This window comes from Cervus canadensis, chromosome 18 (genome assembly GCF_019320065.1).
Source record: "Cervus canadensis isolate Bull #8, Minnesota chromosome 18, ASM1932006v1, whole genome shotgun sequence".
In the NCBI taxonomy this organism is placed as follows: domain Eukaryota; kingdom Metazoa; phylum Chordata; class Mammalia; order Artiodactyla; family Cervidae; genus Cervus; species Cervus canadensis.
Genome location: NC_057403.1, coordinates 34318620 through 34332847, shown reverse-complemented (window position 1 = coordinate 34332847; position 14228 = coordinate 34318620). Strand labels below are relative to the sequence as shown.

Below are 14228 nucleotides of genomic sequence, written 5' to 3'. Positions count from 1 at the left end.
TAGCCTCGGCCCTCCTAACCTCTTTCCTTTCTCTCTCTCTTCCCCCCTCTCTCCCTCCTCTCCCCCTTGCCTCCGCCCTTCAGGTCCAATCCGTACTGGGTGCAATGAAAGCTCCACGCAGGCCTTACCATGGAAGGCTGTGACTCGCCCGTCGTCTCGGGGAAGGACAATGGGTGCGGTATCCCTCAGCACCAGCAATGGACTGAACTCAACAGCACCCACCTCCCCGACAAACCCAGTAGCATGGAGCAGCCCACAAGCGAGAGCCACGGGCCCCTGGACGGCCTGAGGGCCCCCTTCAATGAGCGCCTCGCGGAGAGCACCGCCCCGGCCGGGCCCGCCGCCGAGCCCGCCGCCGCTGCCGCCGCCGGCAAGGAGGTCAGCTGCAACGAGTGCTCGGCCTCCTTCGCCAGCCTCCAGACCTACATGGAGCACCACTGCCCCGGCGCCCGCCCCCCGCCGCCGCCGCCGCCGCCTCCGCCCCTGAGGGACGAGAGCGGGAGCGACAGCAGCGAGGAGGGGGACGAGGAGAGCGACGTGGAGAACCTGGCCGGGGAGATCGTGTTCCAGCCGGACGGCTCGGCGTACATCGTCGAGAGTCTGAGCCAGCTGACCCAGGGCGGGGGCGCGGGCGGCGGGCCTCTCCCGTCCCTCTTCCTGAACTCTCCCGCCGCCGCCGCCGCCGCCGCCGCCGCCGCCTCGGGGGGCAAGCAAGGGGACCCTTCCTGTGCGGCACCCGTCTACCCCCAGATCATCAACACTTTCCACATAGCCTCATCCTTCGGGAAGTGGTTTGAGGGCCCAGACCAGGCTTTCCCGAATACCTCAGCCCTGGCGGGGCTCAGCCCCGTCCTGCACAGCTTCCGCGTATTCGACGTGCGACACAAAAGCAACAAGGATTACCTAAACAGCGACGGCTCTGCCAAAAGCTCCTGCGTATCCAAAGATGCTCCCAACAACGTGGACCTGTCCACCTTCGATGGCTTCGTGCTCTACGGCAAGCGGAAACCCATTCTGATGTGTTTCCTCTGCAAGCTCTCCTTTGGCTACGTCCGTTCGTTTGTGACCCACGCGGTGCACGACCATCGAATGACCCTGAGTGAAGAGGAGCGGAAGATTCTTAGCAATAAGAACATCTCCGCCATCATCCAAGGGATCGGCAAAGACAAGGAACCCCTTGTAAGTTTTCTGGAACCAAAAAACAAAAACTTTCAACTCCCTTTAGTTTCCACCGCTAACCTCATAGGCCCCGGACACAGTTTTTATGGGAAATTCAGTGGCATTCGAATGGAAGGGGAGGAGGCTCTCCCCGCCGGCCCCACTGCGGGCCCCGAGCAGCCCCAGGCGGGTCTCCTGACCCCCAGCACCCTCCTGAACCTTGGCGGGCTCACCAGCTCCGTCCTGAAGACCCCCATTACCTCAGTCCCCCTAGGGCCTCTGGCCTCCAGTCCTACCAAGTCCTCAGAGGGCAAGGACTCTGGGGCAGCAGAAGGAGAGAAGCAAGAAGTGGGTGATCCGGACTGCTTCTCGGAGAAGGCGGAGCCCGCTGAGGAGGAGGCGGAGGAGGAGGAGGAGGAAGAGGAGGCGGAGGAAGAGGAAGAGGAGGAGGAAGATGAGGAGGAAGAAGAGGAAGAGGAGGGCTGCAAAGGACTCTTTCCAAGCGAGCTGGACGAGGAGCTGGAGGACAGGCCCCCCGAGGAGTCTGGGGCCGCGGCAGGTAGTAGCAGCAAAAAGGACCTTGCTCTCTCAAACCAAAGCATTTCTAACTCCCCCTTAATGCCTAATGTGCTCCAGACCCTGTCCAGGGGCACAGCTTCTACTAGTTCTAATTCCGCTTCTTCCTTTGTTGTCTTTGATGGTGCGAACAGGAGGAATCGTTTAAGCTTTAACAGTGAGGGCGTCAGGGCCAACGTGGCAGAGGGCGGCAGGAGGCTGGACTTTGCTGATGAAAGTGCCAATAAAGACAATGCCACAGCACCAGAACCAAATGAAAGCACAGAGGGGGACGAGGGGGGCTTCGTCCCCCATCACCAGCACGCTGGCTCCCTCTGCGAGCTCGGGGTGGGGGAGTGCCCCTCGGGGAGCGGCGTGGAGTGCCCCAAATGCGACACGGTCCTGGGCTCCTCCCGCTCACTGGGCGGCCACATGACCATGATGCATTCTCGCAACTCGTGCAAGACACTCAAGTGCCCCAAGTGCAACTGGCACTACAAGTACCAGCAGACGCTGGAGGCGCACATGAAGGAGAAGCACCCGGAGCCGGGGGGCTCCTGCGTCTACTGCAAGAGCGGGCAGCCCCACCCCCGGCTGGCACGAGGCGAGAGCTACACGTGCGGTTACAAGCCTTTCCGCTGCGAGGTGTGTAACTACTCCACGACGACCAAAGGCAACCTCAGTATCCATATGCAGTCCGACAAGCATCTCAACAACATGCAGAACCTGCAGAATGGCGGGGGGGAGCAGGTGTTCAGCCACACAGCCGGGGCAGCGGCAGCCGCAGCGGCGGCGGCTGCAGCCGCGGCCAACATGGGCAGCTCCTGCGGGGCCCCCTCGCCCACCAAACCAAAAACCAAGCCCACCTGGCGGTGCGAGGTGTGCGACTATGAGACCAACGTCGCCCGGAACCTGCGCATCCACATGACCAGCGAGAAGCACATGCATAACATGATGCTGCTGCAGCAGAACATGACCCAGCTCCAGCACGGCCGCCACCTGGGCCTGGGCGGCCTGCCGCCGCCCGCCGAGGCCGAGCTCTACCAGTACTACCTGGCCCAGAACGTCAGCCTGCCCAACCTGAAGGTGGACAGCACGGCCCCGGACGCCCCGTTCGTGATGAGCGGCTTCCAGCTGGACCCCGCCGGGCCCGTGGCCGCCATGACGCCCGCTCTAGGTGAGGCTGCCCCCATGTGTGTCTGTCCTGACCGATGGGAGTGAAACCGGGGGAGGACGCTTGCGCGGGCCAAGGTCCCCGTCGACTCTGTTGAGTCCCGTGGATGTCATGAATCTTTACTCCCTCTGAGAGTCGTTCTGTGCTCCGCTCAAGCATCTGGTCATCACATCTTTTTTTTTTCCTCTAGAATCCCTTGAACTCTTGTGTTGAGCCTGTGGACAGTGGTTTGGGTTCAACGTAAGAAACATGTGCCCTCCAGCTCCACGGATGTGTGGCGAAGTTTGAGTGTTTCCTCTAGTATTTGGCTCTGGGTCAACTTTTCTACCTGTTCCCATCCCCCCCTTTATCTGTCCCTTTCTCTATTTGAAAAATCACCACAACTCCCCTCAACTGGTAGGTTCCGTTAAACAATTATTGAGATGTACAGGAAAGTGTCACCGCAGTTTTCAATAGGGACAGTTATCTCTGAAAGAGCATCTGAGAACTGTGGTGTAACTTATTTAAATAAGCCAGGTCTGGTTGTGAGCAGACCAGGAGCCACCCACATGTCTCCCAAAGTTCTCCAGTGTTGTTACCAGGATCTTGATGCTTTAAAGAGGCAGGTTCTTTTTATTACCTTGCGTGAGTTGCCAGTGATTAGTATAGTTGGGAATCGGTTGACCTGGGAGACACCATGAGGAGTGATGTGATAGATGAGTAATGGATAAGTTCTAAAATTGCACATTAAAGAAAGCCTGGTTTTAGTATCACATCCTGGTTAACAGAGCCTTTGTTGTCATGGAGTACATGGCTTCGTGCTGGAAGACTGTCTTACCTGTTGGCTTCATTGAGCCAGAATGGGACCAAGAGGACAGGATTTGGATGCGAAAAGCCATGACTCTTCATGTAAAAAGAACCGTGACCACTTCTAGGGAAGAGTTTCTATAGCAAGTTAAAGTACAAACCAGTTTCATGAGCACCAGTGTGGTGGTTGGGCCCCGCCTGCCCCAACTCCACAAGCCTGGTCTCCATTCCCTGACCCAGGTAACCTCTTGAGACCAGCAGTCATGTCCTGAATGACACAGGACCCCCTTACTGACATGGGAGTAAGTCATTCTCGGCAACAAAGCATGAGCAAGCACCTTTATCCTAAAATGGCTCTGATTCACACGGAGGGCTAAAGCTCCCCAGTGGGCACATCTTTATTTGTGTGGTCTTTCAGTGCTAATTGCTGCTGATGAGTTATATTTCACGGCATTTAATTTGTTTTTCCTGCCATGCATTTAAATTTGAATCCTGGCAACTTTAATCTTGTTCTCCGTTTTGGAACATTGACTCGTTGATCCTTTCTTACCAAGCAGTTTGCAGATGTTTTACCCACTGATCAATCATGGATGCACAGGAATCAGTCATTCTGTTTGTCCCAAGAGTGACCCGGGGGGTTGCACACCTATGAGTAGCATCGGTACTCAAAAAGACTGTACTGATTTTAAAGCCTACGGGAATTGGGGTTTTCTTCATCTGGAGATTTAGAATCTTGGGGAAGCAGGTCTTGGAGTAAATCAAATATAGTGTAAGTGGAATGAAGACACAGAAAATGGATGGGTTCATACTGGGTCAAAGTGAAGACTTTTTAATTACCTTGAAAACCAGTAATTCTGACTGAGGCTTGAATTGAGTGGTAGATAAATAGTTTGCTTTTATCACCCACTGTCTGTGAGTCTGCGGGACACCGTGCATCGTGAGCAGAGGGCAGATGCGAAAGATATGAAACGAATCCTTGTGTCCTGCACATACATAAAAGATCCGGACTTTATTTCTTAAAGAGAATAGTGTTCTTTCTTCTAAAGACCTTATCCTGGTAGTCACGGAGGGCCCTTGAATTTCCAGCATCACTGCTTGGCAGTCGAGGTGAGTCCCTCAACACCTCCCGTGCCTGCCTTAAGCCACGAGCGCTGTTAAGATGAGGGTGAGAGTGACGAAAATACTTGATGCCAGAAGCCTGGGTGCCTGTGGGAGTGATAGAATGTGTCCACTTGGACCCATTATTTCAGTCGTAGGAGCTCAGCAGAAGGCAGCGTAGGCAAATAGAAAGAGCGTAGCTTTCAGTTCCGTATGCAGCCCGGCTGATTGGTCCTTAGACCTGCTAGGAGAAGGCTGTGGGTGTTATTAGGCATTACTGGGTTCTACAGGGGGAAGTAGTGGTTGTGAATTACACTCCTGCTCACAAGTCAGTGTTCTCTTCCTCCCTTTGATGGAACCACCACTGATCCTGGGCACACATGCATTCTAGACACCCTCAAGGAAAAACTCAGCACCATTGGTCTGGTCTGCTTGAATTTGCCTCTGTCTGTAGGTGAGATGTTAGACTTGAGTCCAGATGACCATCTTTCCAGACATCCATTTGGATTATATTTTAGCACAGCATGGAGCAATGGGTGGCTTGTCAAGGCACCTACGTGTTTCCTGAGTAGCCAGCTGGCCATAGGACATTTGCACCAGGTTAAGAACTCCTTTGATTCTGCTTTTGATTGTAGGAGGTGTCTTTTAATCCCTGTGTCTCTCTGAGGATGTGCTCAGGGCAGAACTTTCTGCCATGGTGTCAGTCTCCAGCCTTAAGGTTAAATGTTGGGGGAGATGGGGTCCCCCCTTTTCCAAGACCATCCGTCCGGTGTGACTCAAGAGTAGGAATCCACTGAGTTCTCAGTGCATGCTCTCTCCCCCCACCTGACCTGCCTGTGAATTGGGTGAGGTTTCTCCACTTCTTGGGGACTGAATTTGTTCCTTCCAGCCCTGTGGATGTGTGGGATCCCAAGCCCTGTATGTGTTTCTCCAGGGTATAGTTCTCAGAGGGAGTTTTGGCTTTCCGATCATCCCCATTTCACTGCTTCTCTGCTTCTGTCTTGGATTTGTATTTCATTTTAAGAGCTTGGGATGGCAACAGGGACTTATTTTGTTTGTGTGTTCCGAGGACTTCTCACTTTCACTCAGGCACCAAGCAAGTGACAGCTGAATTTCTCTTTGGAGTGGTATTGATGTGTTGAGGTTAAATTTTAAAACTGAAGAAGATTTGATGCTTCAGGTGGTCGACATCAGAAACAAATATATGTTTGCTCCTTGTCTTACCCTCCGGGCAGTTTCTGCTTTCACTGAACATGGAATGTGTTTTGTGGATGCTGCCTGGCCTGCATCCCTATTAAGGGATGGAGCTTTTAGGCTTTTTCCCCCCCATCTCTTTTTCTCTCTTGTCCTAAGAAGAATGTCATAGCTATGGCTCCTCTCACCAGGGGAGATGGCAAGAGAGAAGGCACGCAGAAAGCTTCCAGAGTCTTCTGGCACGTATATGCAAAAGATTTCTGTGGCTTGCTAGACTGTCCGCAGGCTTCAAATCCTGCCACTCTGCTCAGTCGAGCCTGGACTGAGGTCCTCACTCAGAGTACCTCGTACAGCAGAAGTAAGAAAAAAAATTTTTTTAAATAGTAATATCTTTTCTTTGATTAGCCACTAATTTGGATTCTAATCAGTCCATAAAAACAAAAATAAAAAATCTTCAGCCCAACCACATGTGAAAGGTCAGGTTTAAATATCAGCTGGGGAGTGGCAGGGGGAGACATAGCTCGAGCGTGTGTGTGCTTAGGGGAGAAGCAAAAAATAGAAGCCGACGCTCGGCGTTCTGCTTGACTGTAGGCTTCTAGGTAATGGAGGGAAGGCTGCTCTTTCCAAGCCTTTCTCGTGACAGAAATAAGAGCTCACAGTATTAACTTACCGCCAGTGAGTGAGAGCCGGCCCTTGGTTTATGCATGGTCGTGATGGACTGAGAAAGAGCCGGGCTGGAGAGGGAGGAGCAGAGCCATCTCAGACCCCGGTTTTCCAGGGCTGTGAGCTGACCTTTGCGTTTCACTGCCCATCTCCACCCAACTTCCCAAACCTGTAACATTTTGGCTGCTCTGTACCCTGGCTGTCACGGCAGATGTTTGGGCCTCTGTGCGGCGGGCTGGGTACCCTCTAGAGGTTCAGCAAGGAGAAGATTGGATCCTTGTCCTAAAGAGGCTGCACCTGTATTGAATGGCTGAGATAACGCCAGAGGGGAGCATGATGTGCCCCAGAGTAGACTTATGTTCCACGCTGTGTCGGGCTCATGGACAGGAAATGATTGTACTCTTGGGGAGGTGTGGGAGGAGCCAGTGCCTCTGAGAGGCAGGTGTGGTAAGGAATAAGGAGATCATTCTGGAAATCTCAGATTTAGAGCTGCACTGTCCACTACGGTAGCCACTAACCTAACTGTAAATGAAGTAAAAAAAAAAGTTGAAAAATCCAGCTCCCCAGCTCTATCTTAGCCATATGTCAGGTGTCCCATAGCCATGCGTGACTAGTGACTTTCATGTTGGACAGTCCAGATACCCAAGGTTTCCATCTTCACAAAAAGTTCTCCTAGGCATTGCTACTGCTTAGCCCAATTCTGATTTGCCGCAAAGACTTGGTGCCTTAGAACGCAGCTGTGACTCAGTTCGGGGACTGAAGCTTCAGATTCTCTTACATCCAGTGAGTGATACTTTTATGTCTATGTCTTTTCTTGGATCTGAGTGAGGAGCTGAATTCAAACATTTAAGAGATTATATGGTTCCCACCTTCTTCTAGGCATTCTTTTACAAAAGAAAAAAACAAAAACAACACAACCTTTCGCAAATTTCAGAATGTCCATGAGAGCGATCTGACCACGTCAAGCTGATTTTCGTTGTACATTTTCCCAGTGGATAGCACCTTGTGATGCTTGAAATGTGATCTTTCTTCTGCTGGAACCTGGGTCAGGGATGGTGGAGGGTGGGCAGTGCCTCAGGTAGGGCCACTTCGAGCCCAGCCTCTGATTCTCTCCCTTCTCTTTCCCCACAGTGGGCGGTGAAATCCCCCTAGACATGCGGCTCGGGGGCGGGCAGCTGGTGTCGGAGGAGCTGATGAACCTGGGCGAGAGCTTCATCCAGACCAACGACCCGTCGCTGAAGCTCTTCCAGTGCGCCGTCTGCAACAAGTTCAGCACGGACGCCCTGGACCTGCTGGGGCTGCACATGAGCGTGGAGCGCAGCCTCCCGGAGGAGGAGTGGAAGGCGGTGATGGGGGACTCGTACCAGTGCAAGCTATGCCGCTACAACACCCAGCTCAAGGCCAACTTCCAGCTGCACTGCAAGACGGACAAGCACGTGCAGAAGTACCAGCTGGTGGCCCATATCAAGGAGGGCGGCAAGGCCAACGAGTGGCGGCTCAAGTGTGTGGCCATCGGCAACCCCGTCCACCTCAAGTGCAACGCCTGCGACTACTACACCAACAGCTTGGAGAAGCTGCGGCTGCACACGGTCAACTCCAGGCACGAGGCCAGCCTGAAGCTGTACAAGGTAAGCCCCGGCCTGTCTCTGGAAGCAGTGGAGCAGATCCCCCGGGTGACCATGAGGCTGGGGGCAGATGGACACTTCGTGCCATTAACTGGAGGGACTGGCGGCTGGCTGAGGCCCTGGCATTGGGAGGGGGTGCTGATGACACAGTGGAGGGCTTCAGCTGGGAACTGAAGGATCTCTCTGTGGGGTGCCTCATTTGGGGGCCAGGTTGTATTTATAGCAGCCCGATACTATACATTGTTCCACATACCTTCCTTAGAACTGACTTCTTTCCTAACTCACAATTGCCATTTCCCTAGTTCCCCCTTTACCTTTGTGCTTATATGTTTTCCCTGCAGGCTTCCTGTCCTCCTTTTCCATCTGGTTATTCCCCCCAGTTTTTAGCCTCTGTTCCCTGAATGCCCCCTGGGGTGCTTTGTATATTCGTTCATTCATTCATTCATTCATTTAAGAGATACACATTGAACCCCTCCCATACCCCAGGCCCTGTTCTGAGTCTGCTTCCATGCACAAGGCAGACAAAAAGTCCCTGCCCTCCCAGAGCGCCCATTCTTTTGGGGGGGTGGGTGATAGACAAAGTAAATAAATTATATGGTAGGCTAGAAGGTGGTGAGTACTATGGGGAAATTCACGGTCAAGTGAGGGGTCCCTTTATTCTTTTTTCCTGTCTGCCATGTTCTATGCCTCTGTTCTCTTCCTCAAATTTTCTTTTTTTTTTGCTGGGCTTCTCCTGCCTTCCTTCTCCTCCTAAGTCCTCTCCACTTCTCATTCCTTCATATCCCTCCTTCCTCACCCCAGCCCTCCTTTCTCACCCCTCCCTGCCCCCTTCCTTCTTCCCCTTAGTCCATAGACGGTAACGAGGAGGAGGTGCTCAGATACTGTAAATAGTCCTTCCACTTGCACGGCAGAATTGCTCCAGACGTTTCTATTGATTTTCACTGGACTTAAAGCCTCACCTTTTTCTCTAATCATCCCATAATGGCTTTAGTATGAACAATCAGGTACAAATCGCCATAAATCTGCCCAGCCTCCCTCCACGTCCCTTCCACGCCCTCGCCCTCTCTCTCTGTTTCCCTCCCTCTTGTCATCAGTCTCTCTTTCCATTCACACCGATTCCCACATCTGTGGGCCACTGAGCTCCAGGTTGCCCCTCACCCTGAGCTCCTTGAATCCCCTCTCTGCTTACGGTGATTTTAAACGGAGACTCCAAATAAGACCCTGATCCTGTCCCCACATCGGCCTCTGCTGAGATTGATAAGTGCGATTCATTTTATAGTCACTCATTCTCAGCTTGTCCAGAGGCCTGTGTTACATGGATGAGAAACCATGTTCGGGAAAGGAGGAGAAAGCAGGCACAAGGTGGTGGGAATAGAATATTCTGGAATTGACTGCTGACTCAGGCATGAATGGGCTCAAGGGGTGCAGAGGGGAGGGTCTAGACACCAGACAGCCAAGCCCACCCTGTCCTCTGTGAGCTGGTCCCTCAGTGGTTGGCTTCCCTGAGTGTCACCCTCGGAAGGAGAGGCTCCTGGCCATCAGTTTAAATCAGAGGTTCTCACTGGCCACAGGGTGGTGCCGGTGTGGTCGCGAAAACCTGATGGAGATACCCATGGGGAAAAAAAAATAGAGTTTCTTAACGACTCAACTGAGCAAAAATTAGTATGAAGGACTAGGTGCAGCCCTGGAAGGTCGTTTGCAGCTTCGAATGCTGTCCTTTAGAGGTGGCATGAAGCTGGCCTCTTCCATCTGAGGAGAAGCATTGCCTTTTAGGTTATAAAATGCGTGGGGGTAGTCACTAACTGTCCACACTAAGGCCTCCAGCAGGAGCAGCCTTGGCTTTGCTTCATTCCAAAGGGCCTGGAACCTGGGGATTCACTGACTACATCCCTTGCTGGTCCCCACCCCTTGTCCTTTGGTCTCACTTGAGGGTCGGGTAGAGGTGGTGTTCAGGGCAGCTCGAGTGTCACCATTTGCTTTGCTCAGCTAGCCCCGGATGCCCGTCCTCCCCTGCCTTGTTCTCTCGTCTGCTTTCCTAAGTAAAGATGGAGGGGTCTCCTGCTCAGAAAAGGCAGTGTCGCAGAAGTGAAGGTGTGGGGATGCAGGGTGGGATGCGGGGACCAGCGCCCGGAGGAGAGGTGCCCGGGCAGTGTGTATGGCTGGCACCCGCCAGGGGTGACCTCCACCCACATTCAGGACAGAATCCCCCCGGGTCAGGAGCCGAAGGTCGTTAGTCTGGTCTCATTAGTCCTTGGGTAACAAATGTCCCCGTGACTCTGCCGTGGGGGGCGGGGAGCTCTCCCACCCACTCCCAGATGTGACCCGGAACCTTACCATTTCAGTGCCCGCCTTGAGGCCTTTCTGCCCTGCGATGTGACTAAGATAAACTTCTCTCGCCACCACGGGGGTCCCTCGCCCAGGGTCTTGTCGTCAGTCCTGGGATTTGGGGTGGGGATCGGAGGTGGTTCGAGAGTCAGCTTTTCTCTAGGCCTTGGTGTGGCCTGTGGTAAATGGAGATTGATTGCATGTTATTTTTCCTCTTGCTAATGTAATCCATTAGCCCAGCACATGCATAATCAGTTTAGAGCACAGTTAACTGGATATAATCGAGTTCTTTACTGTCTGCTAGAGAAACAGCTCCAGATGCTGCTGACCCAGGGAGGGCCCCCAGCTTCTCACACACGGCCCTCCTCACTGCCCGCTTCCCCATGGCCCACCCTCGCCCCTGCCCTGCCCCCACCCCGCCCCACCCCATCTTGGTTCCCTGGCAAATTGCTCATGGATCGGTCAAGGAGATGCCCATGCTTGCCTTCTGCTGCATCTACTCAAGTAGCCGTGATGTCTTCGACTTCCTCGCTGGTCTCCCACCCTCTCCTCTTCCTTTTCGATGCTTGAGGAGACAGACCAGCGGGCTCAGGGGACACTAGCAGAAGTGTGGCTTTCTGGTCTGTCACTGGGCCTCAGACAGGTCCAGAGCCTCTCCCTCTTGGTGTCATAAATCCTGGCGCGTATGTTGCTGGATTAGGACTGAGCCGTCTGAAAGCATGAGATAATTTCTTATCCGGACACAGGAGAGGGTTGGGCTGATCAGCAAAATGGGGAAATGGGCGATACTATCTCTCTTGGCTGGGATTGTCTGGTTAGTTTGGATTATTGTTTGAGAGCGGTTTTTAAATCAAGATTAATGTTCATCGACTTCTTCCTGCCTCCTGGAAGAAAAAGAAAGTAGGGTTCAGGTGGAGAGCCCCTGGCATCAGAAGGAAGCTGTTTCCTTTTTTCTTGGCTCCCAGGTTAGTTTTCTGAAATGCTTGTGATTGAATTCGTCGAGTCTTTAAATACATTAAGTCCTCCTATGTATGAACAAGTTCCACTCTGAGAGGGTGTATGTAAGTCCAACCAAGTTAGCCTAGGTACCCAGCTAACACAGCCGGTGATATAGTACTGTACTGTAATAGGTTTATAACACTTTTCACACAAACATTAATAATACATTTTTTAAAAAACACAAGAATAAAACATTTTTAATCTTACAGTACAGCATTATATACTATAAGCTGTAACAGTTTACTATTACAGTACACCATCTGGCATCCAGGGGCGGGCATCAAGTGAACAGGCAAGAAGAGTTACTGACGGAGGAGGGCGAGGAGGTGGGAGACGGTAGAGCTGAAGGATTGTCAGCAGAAGGAGATGGAGGACCGGCTGCAGTTTCCCTCATGCCTGACGTTGATGGAATGCATGTTCACATCTTTGAAAGTTCACAACTTGAAGGTTCGTACGTAGCAGACTTATTGTAGTGGCGGCCCTGGTCCAGCCTCCAGCAGTCGTATGTCCACACCCTCGCGGCTGCCCTCGCGGGCACTGTGATTGAGCAACACTGCAACACAGTGGGCTGGCTAGGGACCCCAGTCAGGCTTGGAAGCCGAACTCTTGGGTTTTTTTTGTCTACAGCCATTCATCAGAGACGGAATGAAAGTGTGTTGTGGGTAAGGTGCTTGTCTCTCATGAGGGCTTGAGGTCCGGAAGGGGAATTCTGCACCTGACTGCTTTCCCACTTCTCCTGAAGGACTTGCTCCTGTGCCCCACTCCTTCCCCCCACAGCAGTGTGGGGTACCCTTGCTTGGCTTAAATAGTGGGGGGCACCTGGTACTGATAATGCCTGCCCTCCACTCTCCTCTACGCTAGTGCAGATCATGAGCCAGGGAGTGGGCTCAGGGCTCACGTGAGCCCTTCTGTATTTATCTGGACTTCCCTGCTGTCCCTGGCGAGCTCTTTGGAAGTTGAAGTGTTTTCTGCTTGGGGGAGGAGGGTGCCGAAAGGGCAGCTGGAGATCAGTGCACACCTGCCAGCTATCAGAATCTGGGTTTCACGTTGATGTTTTTCTTCACCTGAGAGTCATTGGGATGGAAATCCATCAACTTGAGCAGATAGATTAAAACCCCCACCAGAATCTGTTACTCCAACAGTTCCCAGCTGAGTTTCCTTTGATTGGGCCCAGCCCTAAGTTTTCATATTAATCTTAAGTTATACACAAAGAGGCTTGTCTTCCCCCAGAGTTGGATCTGGACCCCATGTGGGTTGTGTCGGGCCCCCCAGGCAAACCGAGGGGGAGATACCAAGTCTCTTTGGCCTAAACTAAGAAGTAGAGGATGGTACCAACTGACTGAAAAATAGGTACCCAGATTCTCTACATGGTGGACTTCGATGCCGTTCGGATCATTTGAGGTAGAAGGAAGGAAGAGACCCCCCCCCCCCCCACCAGACTCTGAAATACTTCGGAATCTGCCTTCCCAGTTGTTTCCCTGATGTGTAGGAAACTCAGGGTTCACTCTCCCAGCAGGGCAGTAAGTTCACCAAAGGATGGGTGGACAGATCAGATGTATAACAAGTCACACAGAGAGATTTGGTCTGAAGTTTGCATTCTTCATGGCCTCTTATGGGGTCTTAGGCATGCAGCTGCACACTTTGTGCCCACAGATGGTGACTGGCAGCCTCTGTCCTGCCCCTCCCGCCGCCCTCCTCCTCCTCGCCGCCCTGGTGTGGCTTCGCGTTTGAAGCCCTGTCACAGGTGTCATCTGGTTTACATCGTCACTCTGGAACCAGTTTCCTCAAGCCTTGTTTTCTCATTAGCGCGACTATTTTTTTTTTTTTTCTAAGTGCATACCTCTGCCTTCTTCTCTCTATACTTTGGTGCCTTCAACCAAAAATGAAAGGCGGGGAGTGTTTTCCTGTGGCTGATTTAGAAGGTGTGAAAGGCCAGATGTTTTGGTAAATCTTAGCACATTTCACCTTCATGCCTTCCATCTCCCAGCGCAGCTGGGGGTCTGAAGTTCATTTCCCTCACTTGATGGCTGGGCTCGTGGGGTGGGGGCTCCTGAGGCCGGACTGGGAGACTGCGTGCACGTGGGCCCCCTGGTCACCACTGGAGAGCTGGGTGAGCCCTGGCAGTGGTTCTGGCCACCAGCTAACTTCAGGGTGTCTCTGGGAAGGTGGAAAGATTGAACCTTTTTTTGGAGGCAGGGCTCATATTGGGACAGGTTGAACCCTTCAGTGCGGTAGAACTGTGGCCAACACGTGATAGAGGGATGCTTGGCCAACAGATGGCCAGTGGGTGCAGTGTGAAAGGTCAGCACCTCGCTGCAGCCTTGCCCTTCCTCCAGAACCATGCTGCGCCTGAGAATCCCTCCAGTGTACCATTTCATTCCACACGTTCTCTCAGCTGATTGGCTGTAAGCCAGGCTTTGCCTGCTGGTTACTGGGCTACAGAGACTTTCACATCAGGAAGGTTGGATCCCTTTTACCTTTTGGCTCCACACTTTAGATACCAAATAATGGAATCGAAATCTTACTAGGTGTGCCTGCTTTTAATATGTCCAGTAGTAAATATGCCAACTTGGGAGTTCCCTGGCAGTCCAGTGATTAAGACTCAGTGCTCCCAATGCCAGGGGGCACGGGTTTGATCCTTGGTGAGGGAA

At 52.6% G+C, this 14228-nt stretch overlaps 1 protein-coding gene across 2 annotated transcripts in view; it reads left to right on the top strand.

The window, feature by feature from the left end:
- The window catches only part of ZFHX3 (zinc finger homeobox 3), a 250601-nt gene that overhangs the window by 88922 nt on the left and 147451 nt on the right, over nucleotides 1-14228 (top strand). For both annotated transcript variants that reach the window (XM_043437218.1, XM_043437217.1), the window contains exons 2-3: nucleotides 84-2890; nucleotides 7760-8256. In XM_043437218.1, coding sequence (XP_043293153.1) covers nucleotides 130-2890; nucleotides 7760-8256 — 3258 coding nt within the window. In that variant the 5' untranslated portion in view covers nucleotides 84-129. The remainder of the gene's footprint in view (nucleotides 1-83; nucleotides 2891-7759; nucleotides 8257-14228) is intronic.